Consider the following 20,662-nt stretch of genomic DNA (forward strand, 5'->3'; position numbering starts at 1 on the left):
TTGTAAAAACATATCTTTAGTGCGAAAAATAAAACCACAACATTTAAAATGTATAGACTAAATGGTTTATTGGCTTGTTAAGTAACAGCGCTTAAAGAAAATACTTGGATGCATGCTTTTATGGTGAAGCATGTCACCTAACTTTGCGCTGCAAACTGAGTGTGTGATCATAAAAAAAAACTGGAGTAAGGATCCAACAATATCCATATTTATAAAATAACAATCCCCATATAATGCATAGCAGACATCACAGCTCACACACAATTTCTGTATTAAGAGGTAATTGCTCTTAAAAATCAGACCGTTTGGTTTAAAAAAGTGTCTGTTTACAAATCAGAATGTTGATCTTGGTAATAGCGTACAGTACAATAGCAGTCCTGAGATTGTTTATCTTGTACCATCCATGACCACCTGTAGAATCCATATGGCCAGATGTAGAATATAGTTCAGTAGTCCGTGGCAATATCGGAAGGCTCTGTCACACAGGACATCAGAGCCTGTGGCTGTAGCAGGACAGCGGTGTATGACATCAATCAGTGATGAAGTGTACAAATGAGACGGGGAAAACCCCCTTCCTGTTTGGATCCCCATCAATGTGGCCCACCTGGAAGAGTCATTAAGGGATTACTTCTAGATCACACGTGATTTAATCGGCGTGTGTTTGAGAATGACTGAACTCACCCACCAGTCCTTGTCCTCCTCTCCATGCACTATTATTACCTCTCCCTCAGTGAAGGACAGTTCATCCGGATTATCTGCCAGACAGTTGTAAAGGGCCTTTACCCTCTTTGGTTTCTGCTTCTAAATTGATACAATACAATGACACCAGAAGTATAAGGACACTTAAGTCAAATGTATATGAAGTAGAGATCCACTGATACCGATAGCTGATTATTCACAGTGATATCTGCCGATACGATTCTGAAGATTAAATTAATATTTCTTCACTTTCTGAATGTTATTAATTCATATAATGACTGTTAATATTGACCATCAAACTGGTGATGTTTCTTAACATTTTCTAAATACAGAGCACAACTTCATTGCATTTCCTGTCCTTTTTTGATTGACTGGATATATCAGACCTCATCATCAGCTGTTTTCAATCGGACGATAGTGTCAAAAATTGCTTTTATCGACTGATACCAATTGTTGGCCGATATATCGGTGCATCTCTAATTTTAAGTGTATTAATGTCAATGGATCAGAGAATGTTGACTTTAGTTTTAGAAACATAGGCTTAGGACTTACAGGAAGGGCTGTTCTGGGTTTGGGAGCTGGAGCCGGGACCGGAGCGGAAGCAGCAGATGGGCCTGAATCTGGAGAAAACATTATTAATAGAAACCTTTAGACTAATATCTTATTAATATTTTGAAGTTAGTGGATATATTATCTATAATATATTGCTGCTGTCTTTCTGGAATCTCAGATGTCCAAATTCAGTGTTTTTCAGGAAACTGAAAAAACACTGCACGTTTTTAATGATTAAATTTACGTTTTATTGGTTAGATATTTGCAAACCCTGCAGTGACAAACAAAAAAAGATTACTAATAATAATGATGAAAGGAAAAAATCAATATCAGAAAATATGGCGATACAAGGTTTCTGAAGGACAGCAGCGATATTTGCAAGATTGACCTGGTTTATCAATGGGCAGTGCTCTGGTGGGTGCTGCCTTGTTTGCATTTGTATCTTTACTAAATGGACCAACAGGATCTCTGTGAACACACAAGGTACACATGAACACAAAAGTCTCTATAAACTAATTTACATGTTAATGAATGAAGCTGAATGTTACCTAGATGGGCATTTCGTTGGCTTGGATGCAGGGGTTTTTGGCTGAGGGGGCAAAGGCGGAGGTGGGGGTTTATATGCAAATGAAGGGGGCAACACTGGAGCAGGTGGCACTACGGGCACCTGTCTACCTGGGGCGGGTGGAATAAACGAGGGTGGAGCTGGGACCGGAGGCAACTGGGGAAGGGTGGCTTTAGGATCGGGGGGCGGTGGTCTCTTGGGTGCAGGAGGAGGTGGAGGAACAGGAGGGAGCACTAGAGGAGATACGAGATGTGTTATGCCAGTGACAAACAACTTGTGCAGTAAAATTCCGTTTGAGGTGACGCTCACCGTACACAGAGCTGTTCCTCTCTGGACTCTGAGGGTTTGAAGGGTCCGAAGATGATCTCTGCCTCCCAACCACTTCCATTGGAGGACTCCACCCTGAGATAGCAAACGCACACAAGAGTATATGTTTAGTGAATGCCTTTTGTGTAAATGAATGCTTTCAGGATCCACACCCAGACGATTTTTAATTCTTCTGTACAAGCATCCTCCTCATACAGTTATCAGTACGCTACTCACCCCTTCCCAGAGTACGAGGGAGCAAAGAGAACCCAGGTGCTCCGGGTAACCCAAGCGGCGGAGGACTAACGTCAAGCATGGTGCCGTAAGTCTCATTGCAAATCATGCTGGGCACAAAAGCCCTCTGCTTGTCTTTGACAGCGTTCACCACATCACGTGCCAGCGCGCTCATGTTGGGCATCATAGGGCTGCTGCCTGGAACAAAACAGCTAACTGGACGCTCCTCTCGTCTGAAGGGAATGGGCTGGAATGCAAAATCAAAGATATGAGCCAGGCTATGTATGATATTAACAAGCTTTAAAGGGCATACAGTTCTAGACTGTTCATGAATAAATGAATATAGTGTTATATAGTGAATATAGTGTAGTGCATAAGTGCTCCCATGCTTTTGAGTTGAGCAACACAGCGAGACATTACACTGACAGCTATTTTCAGTCGATATAGACGGCTTCATCAGACGGTTTCTGTGTTTGGTTATAATATAACAATTTATTCTATATTCAATTTATATAAATATTAATTCAAGTAACAAGTTAATATGTTATTGTCATACGGTCATATGAGAAAATCTCTTGCCATTGTTACCATAGCAACCTATATAAATACACTAAATTTGACTATGCTGCCTGAACAAATGGGTCACATTTCATTTTTTATAAATTGACAGTGGACAGTCAGTCTCAAAGACCGGATTTGCCAAACAAATTGAATGTGCGTGCAATGCAAACAAAGCCTGGGAACCGCAATGCCTGTCTATATGAGGGTTGGTGGCTGGCTGGCTGCACAGAGGGAGTGAGTTGGTTATGTATAGTCACTTGGCTGTTGCAGTGAATGACACAAAAACAGTTATAGTCCAATGAATGACTAGCAATGACAATGGTTTTGATATCTTGGTACTGGTATTACAATTAAACTTATAATTCATTTATACAATGAAAAGATCAATAAAAACTATTGTCCACTAAAAAAGACAAACGTGTATACGTGGGTCTTGAAATATATTTACATTTAGTCATTTAGCAGACGCTTTTATCTAAAGCGACTAACAAATGAGGTGAACAATAGAAGCAATATTATACCTGTCTGGTGGGTCTTGGACTGAAAAAGTTTGAAACCCCCTGCTTTATTATTCCACCAATGCAGAAATACTGTAACTGATTTAAAACAGTACATAATGGGTTATCTTGTGTATATGAGTAAAAAAGCAGGACTACCTTGTCCTCCATCTCATCCTCACTCTCATCCAGATCTTCGTTGTGTAGACGCCAGTCGGACTCCACATGCACATGGACATTAAACTTTCCTGTCTGTGCTTGGGTCAGCTGTCAATCACACAACACACATGATAAGGTTAAGGGAAATTCTAGTACAAAATTTTGAAAAACATCCGCAAGCAGCAACACTTTACGACAAGGGTAAGTTCATCCCAAAATCAAATTTGTGCGATTTTTTATTCACCCACATGACGTTAAACATGTTTAGAGAACTTCTGGCGTCTTCGGAGCACAAATAAAGATATTTAGGTGACATCTGAGAGATTTCCAGGCCTCCTCATAGACATAATGGTTATAGTTGTTGTCAAGGCCCAGAAAAGTACTAAAGACATCGTTAAATTGGTCCATCCGCTCATAGTGGCTCAAATTAATTTTTTTGAAGCAACGAGAATGCTTTATGTGCGAAAAACAAACCAAAATAAAGACTTTAATCGAGATATTCTCCTCTGTCATGTCAGTCTATGGTGCGGGTTCACGAGAGCACTTCGGTGGGGGGCAGACGCCGGCGTTCTGACTGACAACCCGGATGCACAACTCTTTGTTTACAAGAAGACGCTCGCTGCATATAAGCTGATCTTTGCAAAATGTCTGATGATTTCGATATTGATGAAGACTTGCACTTTTTTGCCCAACCACACTGTCGAACTGCTCTCGTGAACGTGCACCATAGACCGAGGAGAATATATTGATTAAAGTCGTTATTTTGGTTTGCTTTTCGCACATAAATCTCTTGGATGTCACCTAAATATCTTTATTTGTGCTCCGAAGACGGCGGGAGGTCTCAAAACATGTTTAAAGTCTTGTGGGTGAGTAAAAAAATCACACAAATTTGAATTTGGGATGAACTTACCCTTTAAACACTGAGATGAAAACTACACTGACCAACTCTTCACACTTCACACGTCGGAGACGTCGGGCCAGATCCAGGGGAGTTTCTCCAGCATCATTGGCTGGAAGGCAAGATGACGAAACAAATACGCAATGTTCATTATACACCAACAACTCAAAGCAACTCATTATTATGTGTCTCATCAAGTTTATATATTAATAAAATATATATTGCAAACTTAATTTAATCGCTTTAACTACAGTAAAACAGCATATTTTATGTAGGTTTTATCAGTTGCCACTAACTGTGGTTCAGTTATTGCCCAATGACTCTGCAGTAAAACTTGTGTATATATACTGTGTATATATATATATATGTCTTACTAATGGTGGAAGATGCCTTTCCCCGCAGAAGCAGCTTCATACATTCACTGTTGTCAGTCAAGCAGCAGTAGTGCAGGGCTGTGCTTCCTTTAGAAGTCTGCTTGTCTAAATTCCCACTGCTCGCACAAACACATTCAGAAACAAATGCCAGAGAACATGCATTTAAAGATGTATCAATATCAATTACAGTCATCATGTTCGTTTACGAAGTTCTAATCACTTAACAAAACATTCTCACACCTGTTCTGTACTATAAAATCTACAATATGGAGGGAGTTTCGGTCCACCATTCGTACTGCGAGGTGAAGTGCCGTCTCTCCCGGTTCCTGTGAGCAAAGGGCAGGATTATAGAAGTGTTATAGAAAATTTCCCTAAATGTCATTTGAAGCATAACTAATTCACACTACAGCTCACATGTTCATTAGGCAGGTGGATGGTCTCTATCAGGTCCACTCCCTCTGCGTACACCTGGATCAAAGAGAAGATGTCCCGGGTCTTCACCGCATCACAGAGCGCATGTAGACGGGCTGCGTTGTCTGCAAACTTCCGCTGAGCGAACCACTTCTCTGTGTATTTGGCCGTGATGAAGTCTTTTCGTACCTGCCTAAGGCACAATTGAGGGACAAAAACTAAATGCAAAATTCAGGTTGATTCTTTTCAAAACGTTTTATATTCTTTTCAACAGTCACTCACATGTCACTAGATGGGTTGGGTTTGGGGATCTCTGCTGACAGATTTGCCTCCATGATCTCATTGAAGCCTGCATTGCCCACACTGTTAGCAAGCTGCGAGAAATGAAACAATCTTAATCTGTATGTTTGCATCTTCTCTTAAACAAGAGAAACAGAGCTTCCACAAGAGTTTACCAAGAGCTCAGACGTGCCCAAAACATCCAGTGTCAGTGACTGTATTCTGGAGAAGTGAACACCCATTTCCCGATGGATTCCAGAGCATTCGATACAAATCAACACACCCAGGTTTGTGGAGAGCCATGTTGGATCTGGAGTGGCAACACATGAAAATCCATTGACATGCAATCTGAATTCCACATCCTTGATCTCAGCCGTTATTCATGGATAACAATGAAACAAGTTCAGCTGGAATGACTAGGTCTCATAGAATGTGCAAAGAGAAGTTGAAAGGCCAGATTAGAAACAGGAAGTGTGGGGTGTAAACATGTGAAAATGAACAACACTTGTAATTTTGTTCTTATGCTACAGGCTCATTTTGTGAGGAAAATGTACAATTTCTGCAAATTCTGGTTGCGAAGTGTAGTATATAATTTGCCAAACATATTTGATAAACAAACACATAAAAGGGCGGATCATTTGTGGAATTTAATGAATGACAGGCATTCCAGTTCTGTGGGCACAGATTCTGTGTGTGCTAAAATAGAATAGAAACTGTCATTCTATTTACCACACAACCAGTGCAAGCAGGTTGAAAACTGAGTATTTTTTTACTCAATGTGACACAATGCCTTATTGGATTTGAACATGCAACCTTTCAACCACCACAGCACTGTCATATCGCTTACTAGAAGCTCCGCAGTCACAGCACACGTCATTGCCGCTCATTTTCTTTACTTCTCCCACGATAGCCTTGGTCAACTCCCGTACGGTGTTGTTCTCGTCCTCATTCTGGTCATCTTTAAAGGCGTTGTTCAATGCCTCCTCTTTACTGTTCTGGAGAACAGACACCCAGCTGAGAAACAGAAAAATACAGGAAATAATGACAGAGTGAGTACATAACTTCAGTTATTTATGTAATATTACCTCATTATATGAGCACATACTCACATCTGACATTCTGCTTCATCCTCTGCCTGGAAGTGATATGTTCGGTCATCTAGAATATGTAAAAGAAAAGTAAGCAAATCAACATAATCGAACAATGAGCCAGATTTTGAGAAAATCTTTGTAGTCAAAGTATATTACGAGATACGAGATCAAAGCATTTCTTCTCGTCGGGGCTTCGCTTCACTTGGCAGGTTAAGAGGTTGAGGTTCACTGGAGGTGCATTAGCCTACAAAGATAAGAGATGGAGCAGTCACAGAGTAAATAAGAGAAATGTTCTTAATATATTCTTGATGTTTATTGCCTAGTTATGGCAGATTCCTCTATAATGAGCTATGATAAATTTGCTTAAATACAATTTTTTTAATTATATAATTGTATTAATATATATAAAAAAATGAAAGTAAACAATAATTATTATTACATAATATTATTTTCAATCAAGCACAGAGCTTACAATTTAAGCACATTTTGCAATTGGCAGACGCGTCTACACAAAGCAACTTACAGTGCATTCCACACAAACATTTCAGGAGTATGTGTGAGTTTTTCACTTACCGTTCCATGCGAAATGGTCAATAATCCATTTTTTACAGAGCATTTCCTTTTCTGCCAAACCTTCCTTAACCTGTAAACACAATGTGACCAAGAACCTTAAAGGAATAGTTCACCTTCAAAATGAAAATTCTGTTGTTATTTACATGCCCTCTTGTCATGTCAAACCTGTTTGACTTTCTTTCTTGTGCAGAACACAAAAGATGATATTTTGAGAAATGTTGGTAACAGAAAACCTTTAGTACTCATAGACTTGCATTGGTTTAATGTCCATACTGTAGAAGTCAATGGGAACCAACGGTTTTTGGTTACCAACATTTTTAAAAATATCTTCTTTTGTGTTTTGCAGAAGACATAAAATCACACAGGTTTAAATGATGAAAATATTTAAATGATTTAAATGATGACAGAATTTTCATTTTTAAGGTGAACTATTCCTTTAATCTCACAAACTAAACATTCATTGCCCTTCATCTAACTTTGCACACATTTAACACTTGTATGGTGTATGTTTTTGTTACTCAGCCAATGTTCGCGGGTTACTGGATCCACACACAGTGCTATTCGGTTTAATACAGCCATAAAAATCCCAATTACAAGCAACATAGATAGCATATATGGGTATTACTTGTAATTTATTGTTAAATAACCTTTATTTTGTTTTTTTCTGAGAAATGTACTGAACAGAAAAATCTAATATGGGTGAGCATGTTAATCTTGACTAAATATACTGTAAATGTCTGAAGATGGACAAAAACTAAGAGCATAAGGTTTTTAATTGATAGTTATGAAATATGTGCTACATTTTATATTAACGCCCATGCAAACTCACCCCTCACTGCGTTTGAGGAGAAATCCCGAGCGTTCGGTACCATGAGCTTTATTACCCTGCAGCTGGTGGAGACTGTAGCCTGCATTTTGCTTCGACTGACCGTCCTGTCACCACACAAAAAAACCACATAATACATTTAGTTAGAAATTCTGCTGCCAGAACTGAAATGGTTTCTGTAAATAAATTAACACAGACCCAGATTATAAAATGTTGTATTGTTTATCATTAACTAGGGCCGTAACTACTCAAGTGCAACCTTATGGTAAACTGTTACCAGATTTGTAACTTATAAACAACTGTATTGTCATACCAACATGAGCAAACAGTTGATTTCATCTGCACTTAGCCAAGTTTGAAATCTGGTTTTAATAAAGCTAGCATTTAATAAAGCAATTGAAATGCTTGAAGAACATTGTCATTTTTGGCATTGGAGCATCAGAGCAGGATGACTCACGTCCTTAGACTCTGACTGCAGGGCAGATTTCAGAACATCCTTCAACTGCATCAGCTGTTTCCTCTCTGCATCTTGTGTTTGCTTGTTCTACCATTCACACACGCATACATAAGATATGAGATGTAAAAACTAATACACTAATACTATGTGAGAATACGTAGATGAATGTTTAAAAAAGTGGCCAGTGAAACTCACTGCTGTCAATTCTGTGGCGAGTTTTTCCATGAATGGTTTCAGGTTGTCCACAACTTTTATCCCATCTTGAAAGAAACTGTAAAAAATGTTCTCTTTTAATGTGAAAAAAAGTATTTTTTTAAAGTATTGTTACTGGGAGAATTTCGTAAAAAAAAAAAAAACATACTTGCACTGAGCGTGAAAGTATTTGATGAGGTTTTGGAGCAGGTCAACCCCTTTCTTGACTTTAATTTCGTTCACTTTAATTTGATACTGGGAAACAATAGATACAGTATAAAATACAATCATTTTTATCACTTCATTTAAAACTATAAGACTATACCACTGACACACTGGCTGCAGAGACAAAGCACGTTGCTCACCTCACACATCTGAAGCTGAAAGAGGCGTCTCTCCTTCTCCATCTCTTCTGCAATCTCTCCTCCGCTGATCTCTGTCCTGATCAGACCGTGTTGTTTGGCATGTTCGCGCTTTTCTTTCTCAATCTTATTTCTGTCAAAGAATAGAAGTTCCAACATTACTTTGACCAGAAACAAACGTTAAGCTTTTATTAAGGCCTTAGAATGCTCCGAATGCACAAATAAACTGTAAATGCCAATGTTTGCTTAAGGTAAAGCCCCACAATTTCAACTATATCAAAGACCCAGGAATTATCTTAAAACATCTGAAATTACATAAAAAGAGCCTCCACTTATATAGTACAACTTCTACTTCCCTTGTATACTAAATCCAAATGAACAAGTTTATAGTCATTGTGACCACAACTGAATCTTTTCATCTTAGAAGCTGTTTTATTCATACCTCTAAAACTCAGTTTACAATTTGTTTCTCAGAGAAATGCAGAAGAATGATTCATAATTTTATAAGATTTGGGTTTGAGTCACTGAGCTGTAACTGTATGTGACAACATATTTGTATTTCCGTAATCGACAAACTTGACTTTTTTCAGATAGACAGATATGAAAGGTGACAATAAAACAGGTTGCCTTTTGTGAGGTAAATAAGGAATAAAAAGAAAGTAAAGGGTGCTTACAGTTTGGTCTCATAATCCTTCCATGCTTTATCAAAAGGCTTTTTCAAATCCTGCAAACAAACGATAGCATTTACCATCAGAGGGACATAAAGGTCAAATGTTTCAATAAACACTCACGCAAACCAACATGCAATCATTGTGTTTATAAGAAAGCACAGCTTAAATGATAAGAAACGTAACTAAAGGCAAACATTTTGAAATGAATCTCCTTGTACAAGGCCATACGGTGTCATAAAAACAGTGGGGACTGATTTGCTTTTAAAATAAAAATATCCGTAGCATTCATACAGTACCTCAATAAATATGTGTTGCAGTGGTCCATGACCCTTTAAAGGTCCAGTGTATGAAATTTAGCGGCATCTAGCGGCTGCGAATTGCAACCAACGGCTCACTCCACCCCTCCCTTTCGAAGCACACAGTGGCTAATGTCGTCACGTTTTCGCTTCTTTGCTGAAGGAGATAACGTATTTACAAAACGCACTCTGTAGAGTAGTTTGTCCATTTAGGGCTACTGTAGAAACAACATGGCGAATTCCATGCAAGGGGACCCGCAGAGATAGAAATAGCTCATTCTAAGGTAATAAAAACCTAACGCTTCATTATATTAGGTCTTTATACACCTCTGAAGATATAGTTATGTATTATATTGCATTTCTGTCAATAGATCCTCCAAAAAATGACACACTGGACCTTTAAGACTTCCTTTAACAGTAATAAGAATAATATATTTCATTTCGTACCCCTTTCACTCCTTTGAGGTCTCCCTTCAACAGACTGTCTAGCGGAAAAGTGATGATATTATTCATGTTCTGAAGCTGTGAACACAAAGGAAGACACGTGTAAAAAACACTCAACGTAACAGAGATAAACACAGGCCTCTGATATTCAGATATATGATAGATTGATAGCAGAGAGGTTTTACCAGGTTCTTAAACAGACCAGTGAGCTCCTTGGTCAAACCAGCAAATTTGAGGAAGTAACTGGACATCTCAGGGTCGTCTTTGTAAACAGTGTTATCTGTAAACCTCTCCAGTGCCTGAATGTACTGCTCCTCATTCTCAACGTGAGCTGAAAGCACACAGAAACCATCTGTTCAATTACCCGCTGCGATATTATTCAGCAAAAGCTTAGTATGGGGTTGATTCATACAGATTGTGACAAAAGCTTGTTTGATGATCAATGATATTTTGTGCATTTTCCAATTGTAGCTTTAGAAAGATCATTTGTGCTTTGTACTCCATTGAACTGTAAACACACTTGACCTTTTTTCAAGTCTACAAAGGCATAAGTCAATGGCTATCACGTGTCGCCCTGCCCTTGCAAAAGAACATACTTCCTAATTTATGACCAAAGTCTGTGCTGTAGAATCGAGCTCACTCCTCCCAAGCACCGTGCGGAACAAAAAGCAAACAGAATGTGTAAGAGCTGGTCTACTGTAATGAAGTAACTCCGAACTGGTTTTTGCATCAGGACCCACATTTCACACTGGGTCTTAATTTAGCAGAAAGTACCAAAATTGCTTAGCAACAGTAAATGTCCATACGGCGACAGATAATACAATAATAATATAATTGCCTTGCAAGAATATTTGTCTTGATGATTTGAATCATGCTGAGTCAGATTTAAAGAAAAAACATACAGTATGTTGATCTGCCTCCAAACACACACACATGGGGTAAAGGCATAAGAACTAAAGAAAGAGGGAGAGGAAAATACACAAGTCCTGCTGCAACATGTATATGTGTTGTTGGTAGGAATGAGAGGAATGTATAAGGTTGTAAAATAAATATTGCTTGCTACCTGAGTATCAGTGACCTAAATCCACTGGTATGTAATTATTATATGCATAAACGGTGTTAATAGAAGAAATGTAGGTTTTTCTTTGTTTCAAGTATGTTTTGGATCTAGAGTTTGGATCCTATTTAAAGAGAACAAGCTTTATTCTAAACTGAGCTGTGAGCTCAATTGCAATTCGTAATACTTACACAAACCAGAGCTGTTTATGGCTTTGACTGACTTCTTTATTTTGTGCAATACACTGCGGTCCAGATCCAACGCCTGCAAAAACAACATTTTTTTTTCAGTTGAGCATGATAAAGAATTTAGTTCTAAAGTCACACAAATGAGTACAAGTATATACATATATAAACATTTTCTTCGGTGTGAATTTTTGCTTTCCTTTCACACAATCACACAGTTCTTTAACTCGCAGACATACTCAGACAGTGTGTAATTCAGATGACATCGCTCATGCTGAATCACGCTCTGGGATTATTATACAAAAAGAACCAGGAGATACAGACAGTCTTGTGTTTATGCAGAAGTAATGTCAAGACATCATGGTACTTGAAACTAAATTGACATTAGTGTGTACTAAACATGTTTATATAACGTATTTGAAACGTAAATTTAATATATGTGCTTTTTTAGTATTTCTAACTAATGTGTTCCAAAACATTGACAAAATTCTCATTTTGAAGATAAGCGCTCTCTCTCTTCCACAAATAGGGATCAGTGATTTTTATATCTTTCTGCACTTCAGCTTCTCATCAGATTTTTATGACAAATCAAATGTGAGGTAAACTTAACGCTCTTGGATATTTCCTTGGATGTAGTTGAAAACACCTCAACAGATTGAACAAAGCTACCTACTTCAATGCACTTTAGTGGTCTTAAGAAGTGAATTTGAGTTCTCAAATGTTTTCACTACTGTTTTATGTACCAGAAACAATAATATTTTTCTAAAGGCTGTCACCCCAAAACCTTGCAGTGTATCTGTGTCCTATGCAGTAACATCTCAAAACTCTGTTGGTTGTTCAAGCTCTGTGCCACACTTTTCTGAAATTGGCCTTGAAGAAGACAGACCAAACAGGTGTGTAGACACACAAAAAGATGTGGAAAAACAGTAAGCAGACGTGTGCGCAGAGCCAGCCCTCCCCATAACGAACTAAGTGGCTGCTTAGGGCCCCGCCGCCACTAGGGGGCCCCCAAGAGCTTATGAAATTACGATTTTTTTGTGTTATATTCACGACCCACATTTTCTCACGTAGGGCTGTACCCTATTTTTTGTGGTGTTTGTCAAAATTTGTGAAATTACTGACCAGACGCAACATTGCAATATCAAAGGAATGAAAGGAGGCGGGAGTTACTGGTACAGAGCCGAGCAGTAACCAATCAAATCAAAGAAGACGGAGCTACTGTCACGTCTTCAGCTGTTCGGCAAGACGCTTCAGTTTAAAAGTTGAAAGAGTGCTGTGCAACAAAATGCTGATTTAGATGATAAATATGTAATTTACGTGATTCATGTTATTTATAATTATCTGTCAATTCAGCGTTTTATTTGGGATAAGGTTAAGAATAATTGTGTGCATATTGTAGACAGACAGGGAGAGGGGAAAGAGAAAGATTAGGAGAGACAAGAACAAGTTAAGACAAGAACGATGGCAGTCATTCCGCCTTAGCCTTGAGGAACGAGAAAAGATGAAGGAAGGAGAGAGAGAGAAGGAGAGGGAAAGAGACATTTTAACAGCACTGGGGTTTCATCAAAGACAAGCCTCGGCTGGACTCCCAGCATGGAATAAACCGGAAAGAGGTGTACTACGTGTCAAACCCAATTACAGTATACTTACAACATCTTTATAGTTTCTGTGGGTGTCTGAGTCCTATATTTTGATAAGGAGCATATCTATGTTACAGTGATCCTTTCCTGTTATGATCAAATAGTTGATGGGTTGGACAATAATAACCCAATCATGTGACATAATTGAATCACTCTATATGTTTTCTTTTAGCAGACACATGCATAAAGTCACATGAGATCCAGGTCCAGTTTTCACATAAACCATGAACATCTGTTTACCTCAGTTGCTTCCTTCAATAAGGCTAAATGCAAATGGGTTAGTGCCAAAGGGCAACTCATAAAGAGAGTTTCCCTCTGCGTGTCCCTGCCTAGGGCAATGGATTTGACTCACGCCTGGTTTAGAAATCACCTTGAAACACTAATTTAAACGGTGTTCCAGCAAACAACAAACATAACATCTTCCCTTTTGATCAACATATTTAATGCAGGCAGAGCGAAGTTCAAGATGGCTTGCAGAAGTGGAAGTGCAAAGAAGTAATAGGATATTTTTTTTCTTTTTCAGAGATCAGTCAAGTTCAATCTTATTGTAATAGTGAAACAAGGTCACACTTAAACTAAAATCTTTCCATTTCAGTTTAAGAAATCCTGTAACAAGTGTCATGGAGGTTTTAATCCCTTAAAAAAATATTATGGCAGTACCACGGTAAACTAAAGAAATGGTAACACTGGGGTAATATCATGGTACTGACTATGATATCTATATATTATGGTATTTACGAACACCAGGTCATGTTGATCGTACCACCATCTTTTCTTATGTTTATGTTAGCTTTGTTTTTCAGTGTCACGAACTCAATACACAAACAGTATTACCCTTAAAAAAATTAACCATGTTTTTTTGTGGTACAAGTGTAGTAACCATGGTTTTTTGGTGGATTGGTTACTTAGGGCAAAACCATGGTTTTACTACAGTAACCATCGTTTACTATGGTTTTTACAAAATGGTTTTTCCATTTTAACTGTAGTAAAACCATGGTAAATTTTCGTAAGGGTACGCTTATAATACACAGGGACAGACCTATATGTATCAGTGCATAAGATCTGCCATATGCATTCATTGTTACTGTTACATGTCACTATTATTATGGTGTTTGTACTACAATTTGTATTGTTTTTTTTCAGCAGAGAAGTTACATAATATGCGCGAGAAAGTGTCTAATCCTGAACATGGGCGTGGTTCACTTCTAACACACTGTAGTATACACGGAGCCTTTAGTGTAACAAGAAGGAAGTAATTTTCCAGGCCCCGTTCGTAAAACAGTCAAATAATAGCACGTACTAAAAGAAACCAATATTCTGAGGTTAGACCGCAGACTTTCTGTAAAAAAGTCACGTGTGTCTTTTGTAGAAGGTGTTTAATAATTCGTCTAATGTTGAATAGACATCTCTCACCTCTTCCAAAGCGGCCACTGTATTGCGACAGTGAGTCATCCGCGTGCAGAACACTGATGTCGTTGGTGCTTTATAGTCCTCATTGGTAATGTCCATAAACTCCGATACAGTTAACTGATCGGGCATGGTTATTCCCTTTAAACGCAGACAAGTTCCAAGGCAAAAAAGTTTTTGACGTTTTCAGACTGAACTGCACAAACACCAGACCAGACTCACTCCATGTCAGTCATTACTTTAACTCTTTATCTTAAATAATCGCGTACGAAGTCCAAACAGATTAAACAGAAAAAGAGGAAATGAGGAGTAAAATCTTTGATCAGAAGATGAGTTGGGTTAAATAACTCCATTACATGCGCCTCTGACCGGTGTAATGTACAGAACAGCCGATCCGTGCATTCGCTCTGAACTTCTGGATTCCGCCCATCGTACCTGTCCAGTGGAGCTTCACTTCCATGCGATCTGTATGAGGAATGGTTTCACCCGTCAATCATTTCCAGTCCACCAATGAGAGTGAGGATTCAAACTTGCTGGCCAATGGAAAGCGAGGCAGGGTAAGGTACGCTGTAATCTTTTAAATTTGGTGAGTTAATGTTTTTAAATGCCGAATGACCTCACATCTATATGTATATTTCACCAGTTTCATATGTTTTATAGTTTCATTTAGATATTTTTTGAGAATATATTGACTTCATTTAGCTATCCTCAAAGCCAGTGTAATTTCTCAAAAGCATGTCCCATGTTCAGTACATAATAGCTTGTAATACATAATAACTAATTACGCAAAATGTACAGTTTTTATGTATTTACTTAGTCATTATCATAAGCCATTATAATATTTCTAATTTATTTTTTACACCACACCGACTTTTATTTTGATGCGTGGTCACACCGGAAGTAGTTTCTTCATGCTCGTAGTGTGTGGGTTCAGTACTCATGCACGTTATTTTTTATTATTAGAAAGATCGACGGGTAGGATATACGTTTTTATGTATTTACTTAGTCATTATCATAAGCCATTATAATATTTCTAATTTAATTTTTACACCACACCGACTTTTATTTTGATGCGTGGTCACACCGGAAGTAGTCTCTTCATGCTCGTAGTGTGGGGGTTCAGTACTCATGCACGTTATTTTTTATTATTAGAAAGATCGACGGGTATGATATACGTTTTTCTGGATTACGTGTAAAAGGCACAACAAACATGGCTGCAAAACGTAAAGCGGATGTACCAGTGCCTGCAGAAGAGAGTGATCAACTTCTCATAAGACCCCTGTGAGTTCATTCATTAGCCCGGCGATGTTTTGTTTATCTTTATTACTTAGGCCTTTCTTTTTTTTCAATTATGTGTGCAAACACAGTAACTTAACGTTACTCAGTAGGACTTAAATGACTAAAGGAAAATATTTTACACGTGTTCAGTTTTTCTGTTGAATTATGAAATATAACATAGTTTTTTATTCAATTACTTTTAATAATAACTCTGTCATTGCTTTCTGTAATTGTCTAACAGAGGAGCTGGTCAGGAGGTTGGCAGGTCATGCATTATCCTGGAGTTCAAGGGACGTAAAATTATGGTGAGCATAGATTGGTCGGTCTTTTCTCATTGTGTTGAACATGTTGGTGTTTTCTAACATGCTATATATATTTGTAGCTGGACTGTGGCATCCACCCCGGATTGGAGGGCATGGATGCATTGCCCTACATTGATTTGATAGACCCAGCCGAGATCGACCTGCTCCTCATCAGCCAGTGAGTTCCCATTCTCTCAATGACTGATAGATTCTTGAAGCCTGTTAAAGTCTGCTTACATTTTTCTCCCCTTGTCAGTTTTCACTTGGATCATTGTGGAGCGTTACCTTGGTTTTTACAAAAGACAAGTTTCAAAGGGAGGACTTTTATGACCCATGCCACCAAAGCCATCTACCGCTGGTTACTTTCAGACTATGTGAAAGTTAGGTACGTCTAATGTGTGCTTCCAACTCCTTTTATATAACATCTTGCATATGTCAGAAAGAGCCAGCAAAGTAACTCTGTATCTTTTCCCGTTGTTTTCATTTTCTAAAGCAACATCTCAGCAGATGATATGCTGTATACAGAGACAGATCTAGAGGAAAGCATGGATAAGATTGAGACGATCAACTTCCATGAAGTGAAAGAGGTGGCTGGCATTAAGTTTTGGTGCTACCATGCAGGTCATGTTTTGGGTGCCGCAATGTTTATGATCGAGATTGCTGGAGTGAAGGTGGGTGTAGTTCAGAGGTCTTCAATGAAGAATATTTTAATGGCTTTGCCACGTAAGCATCACAATAATATTGTAATATACGCACATCCTTCAGCTTCTGTATACAGGAGATTTCTCACGTCAGGAAGACAGACATCTAATGGCAGCTGAGATTCCCAGCGTCAAACCAGACATTCTCATCACAGTGAGTCCGCATGATTTCATTTATACTCCATTTTAGTAAAAATATAAAAATCCAGCGTTTACAGATGATGACTGTCATATTTCTCCCTCTCTGTAGGAGTCAACGTATGGCACACACATCCATGAGAAAAGAGAAGAGAGAGAAGCGCGTTTCTGTAACACGGTCCATGACATAGTGAACCGAGAGGGACGCTGTCTGATCCCTGTGTTCGCTTTGGGTCGAGCCCAAGAGCTGCTGCTCATTCTTGGTAAAGTCCACGATTCAGACTTTCAACCATGAGCAGATTGTCTGTTGGCATCATTAAACTTGAACTAATCTGAAGACCTTCTTCTGTATTTGTTTTAGATGAGTATTGGCAGAATCACCCTGAACTCCATGACATTCCCATTTATTATGCCTCCTCCCTGGCGAAGAAGTGCATGGCTGTATATCAGACTTACGTGAACGCCATGAACGACAAGATCCGCAAGGCCATCAACATTAACAACCCTTTTGTCTTCAAGCATATCAGCAATCTTAAGGTGGGCATCTTTAAAATTCGTAAGAACTAGTGATGTAGAAAATACATAATTACGAAGAAAATCTAACGTTGTGTCCTCTTCCAGAGCATGGACCATTTTGATGACATCGGCCCGAGTGTGGTGATGGCATCTCCAGGTATGATGCAGAGCGGGCTCTCCAGAGAGCTTTTTGAGAGCTGGTGCACCGACAAGAGGAACGGCGTCATCATAGCAGGTTACTGTGTGGAAGGAACACTCGCCAAGGTAGGCCTAAAGTTCCCCATCATATGTTTTTAATGGCCAATAAATGGAACGTATGTGCACAGTTGACCTGTCTTCTCCGAATGTGTAGCATATCATGTCTGAACCAGAGGAAATTGCCACCATGTCCGGCCAGAAACTTCCATTGAAGATGTCTGTGGACTACATCTCGTTCTCCGCTCACACTGACTACCAGCAGACCAGCGAGTTCATCCGAGCTCTGAAACCCCCTCATGTGGTGTGTAGTCTTACGAAATGCATTTTGTGCTCGCGTTTTATTTCAGCCATTTCTAACTTTAACATTATGGGTTGGCTCAAGATTAGGCGTTCTGGTTAAGGGGCTGATATGACTGGTGTTACTGGTGTTTAGATTTTAGTTCATGGAGAGCAGAATGAGATGGCTCGTCTGAAAGCTGCGCTGATCAGAGAGTACGAGGACAACGATGAGGTTCACATCGAGGTCCACAACCCTCGTAACACAGAGGCCGTCACGCTAAACTTCAGAGGAGAGAAACTGGCAAAGGTGAGAAATAAAGCGTACTTTATTTTAATGCATGTGAAGAGTGTCTCTCGGTAGGGATGGAACGATTCACCGTGAGCCGGTTGAAAATCAATTGTAATATGTGAAGATTCAGGTCGGTTGATGTTAAATGAATTGCAATACATGTTTTGAACAGCAGTGGCCGCTATGTTTAGTGCAAACTTGGTAAACGTGGATATGCTGATATTTCTTAAATGTAAAAAAAAGCACATTTAGGAAAAGCACAGACAAAGATTTAGTTTGTTTGTATTAAAAAATACTTTTGTATTATTCATTTTTTGTTTGATTTGGAATTTGTTTTAAAATTGCAATTTAGTTTTGTTATTTGGCATAAAATATATTTTGTTTACAAAAAAATGTGCAGCATTTGAGAAATAATAAAAGAGCCGTTGATCATTTCTAATTTGTCTCAATTTATTTTGTAAAAAAAAGTATAAATTATAATAACCTTGGAATAAATAAATGAATCTTGTGTGGTCTTTTAAGGTGATGGGTTCTCTTGCGGATAAGAAGTGTGCGCAGGGTCAGAGGGTCTCCGGCATTCTGGTCAAAAAGAACTTCAGTTATCACATCCTCTCCCCATCTGACCTTTCCAGTAAGTTAGTGTTTGTTGAAAACGGCTCTGATCTTTATGTGTATTTTATACTTCTGTGTTTATAGCTTCCTCTAACTCACTTGAGAATGGCATTAAAGGTCATGCACTGAGAAATTGTATATCTTGAATTTACTGCAAGTCGCTTTGGATAAAAGCGTCTGTCAAATGTATAAATGCAAGTGTAACGTGAGAACTGTTTCTTGACTCTGATCATCCAGATTACACAGATCTTGCTATGAGCACCATTAAACAGACTCAAGCCATCCCCTTCACCGGCCCTTTTCCACTGCTGTTGAGTCAGCTACGTCACTTGACAGGTGGGTGTACTTGTGCATACGTGTGCTTTATATTTATTTGTGTAAAAATATATACTGTATGTGTGCGTAATAGGTGATGTGGATGAGATTGAGACTCCAGAGAAAAACACACTGAGGGTGTTTAACAACATCACACTGGTTTATGATTCAAACATGGTCATGCTGGAGGTAAGGCCTTTTTAGCTTTCATGTACCAGTGTAACTATATGGCAAATTCAGTGTCTTCATTTGGTTGTGTGTCTCTGTGCTTTCACCAGTGGCTTGCCAACCCCTTAAATGACATGTATGCTGATGCAGTCACCACAGTGGTCTTGGAGGTCCAATCAAATCCTAAAGCACAGAAAGGTAACGCCCATTCCATACTGATGACATACTTATGGCCGGAGGTCACCTGGTTGCTGTACTTTTGGTTGATAAATTAGTCTTCTAGTTTAAGCAAATATTTCAACTCTTTTATTTATATTAGATGTTCATCCTCAAGAAAAGAAGGTGGATGTGAATGTTTTCCAGAACAGAATACTGAAAATGTTCCAGTAAGTCGAGCCTCGCTGCACTTATCTGAACATAGCAGAACTGCATTGATTTTTACATAAAAATTTCTCCTGTGTTCTGCAGAGACATGTTTGGTGAGGAATGTGTCGACATGAGCGATAATAACAGTCTGTCTATAACCGTGGATGGGAAGACTGCCTGCGTCAACCTGGAAACCAGAGTAAGTATCACACTTTGAGATGTTCCAGCACACGTATGTTTTAAGAGTAAAAAGTGATTCTGGTGCGTTTACTGTTTAGACTGTGGAGTATGACGAGACCAACGGTGAAGATGATTCTCTCAGGGAAATGGTGGAGCTCGCTGTGCAGAGACTGTATGAAGCGATGAACCCTGCGATGTGAGATGAGCTGAAGTCTACAGAAACATTTTCTGTTTAGAAGCTCCAGAAATCTCATCTAAACCACGCTTACCCACGCTGAAGACACCAGAAGTTGGAATGGCTGAAGCACTTCAATGTATTTAGTCGATCTCTAAATTAAATCGAAAGGCAAACGGTGCAGATTTATTTGTAGATATAACACAGATGCAGATCTGAAACCATCGTTTCAAAAGTCACACAATACGTAGTAATGATTGAAAGATTGTCTTTTTATTTGACATTTTCTGTGTTAAGGATAATGACCTATAATTTGTTTATGATCTGTGTTGATTTAATAAAATGTTTTTGAGCCTGTTGAACTTGATTTTAAATACACAATCTTATATTAAGGACAATGCTTTTATTT

General features: G+C 38.7%; 2 protein-coding genes across 3 annotated transcripts; one reads left to right on the plus strand and one right to left on the minus strand.

The window, feature by feature from the left end:
- Positions 1-387: 387 nt before the first annotated feature.
- Positions 388-15,187, minus strand: asap2b (ArfGAP with SH3 domain, ankyrin repeat and PH domain 2b). 2 transcript variants are annotated; one of them, XM_057353103.1, is made up of 28 exons: positions 14,743-15,187; positions 11,696-11,768; positions 10,633-10,778; positions 10,451-10,525; positions 9,711-9,760; positions 9,040-9,169; positions 8,844-8,929; positions 8,678-8,753; positions 8,483-8,569; positions 8,029-8,132; positions 7,200-7,269; positions 6,783-6,870; positions 6,645-6,693; positions 6,383-6,549; positions 5,712-5,845; positions 5,539-5,630; positions 5,260-5,449; positions 5,086-5,171; positions 4,846-4,961; positions 4,516-4,583; positions 3,574-3,681; positions 2,360-2,603; positions 2,126-2,218; positions 1,800-2,049; positions 1,640-1,719; positions 1,252-1,319; positions 686-801; positions 388-604 (listed from the first exon to the last, which is right to left on the minus strand). In XM_057353103.1, the coding sequence occupies exons 1-28, from the start codon at positions 14,866-14,868 to the stop codon at positions 388-390; spliced, it is 3,189 nt and encodes a 1,062-aa protein (XP_057209086.1). In that variant the 5' UTR covers positions 14,869-15,187. The 2 variants fall into 2 exon arrangements, with proteins under 2 accessions (XP_057209086.1, XP_057209087.1); XM_057353104.1 differs by having other exon boundaries at positions 414-604; positions 682-801.
- Positions 15,188-15,807: 620 nt separating this feature from the next.
- cpsf3 (cleavage and polyadenylation specific factor 3) lies at positions 15,808-20,621 on the plus strand. Its single transcript, XM_057352470.1, has 18 exons — positions 15,808-16,017; positions 16,256-16,319; positions 16,397-16,494; positions 16,573-16,701; positions 16,810-16,987; positions 17,082-17,171; positions 17,268-17,418; positions 17,517-17,692; positions 17,777-17,935; positions 18,024-18,170; positions 18,303-18,455; positions 18,960-19,068; positions 19,287-19,385; positions 19,459-19,553; positions 19,643-19,730; positions 19,852-19,918; positions 20,001-20,097; positions 20,177-20,621. The coding sequence occupies exons 1-18, from the start codon at positions 15,947-15,949 to the stop codon at positions 20,276-20,278; spliced, it is 2,073 nt and encodes a 690-aa protein (XP_057208453.1). The 5' UTR covers positions 15,808-15,946; the 3' UTR covers positions 20,279-20,621.
- The last annotated feature ends 41 nt before the right edge of the window (positions 20,622-20,662 follow it).

Source organism: Triplophysa rosa, linkage group LG15, assembly GCF_024868665.1.
Source record: "Triplophysa rosa linkage group LG15, Trosa_1v2, whole genome shotgun sequence".
In the NCBI taxonomy this organism is placed as follows: domain Eukaryota; kingdom Metazoa; phylum Chordata; class Actinopteri; order Cypriniformes; family Nemacheilidae; genus Triplophysa; species Triplophysa rosa.

Bases quoted from the DNA above. Each gene is read 5' to 3' on its own strand.
- cpsf3 (XM_057352470.1), top strand. From the start codon at position 15,947: ATGGCTGCAAAACGTAAAGCGGATGTACCAGTGCCTGCAGAAGAGAGT. The intron at 16,495-16,572 runs GTGAGTTCCCAT...TCCCCTTGTCAG, and splicing joins GACCTGCTCCTCATCAGCCA to TTTTCACTTGGATCATTGTG. The intron at 19,731-19,851 runs GTAACGCCCATT...TATTTATATTAG, and splicing joins AAATCCTAAAGCACAGAAAG to ATGTTCATCCTCAAGAAAAG.
- asap2b (XM_057353103.1), bottom strand. From the start codon at position 14,868: ATGCCCGATCAGTTAACTGTATCGGAGTTTATGGACATTACCAATGAG. The intron at 5,631-5,711 runs GTAAACTCTTGT...CATTTCTCGCAG, and splicing joins TGGGCACGTCTGAGCTCTTG to CTTGCTAACAGTGTGGGCAA. The intron at 2,219-2,359 runs GTGAGTAGCGTA...TTGCTATCTCAG, and splicing joins CCCTCGTACTCTGGGAAGGG to GGTGGAGTCCTCCAATGGAA.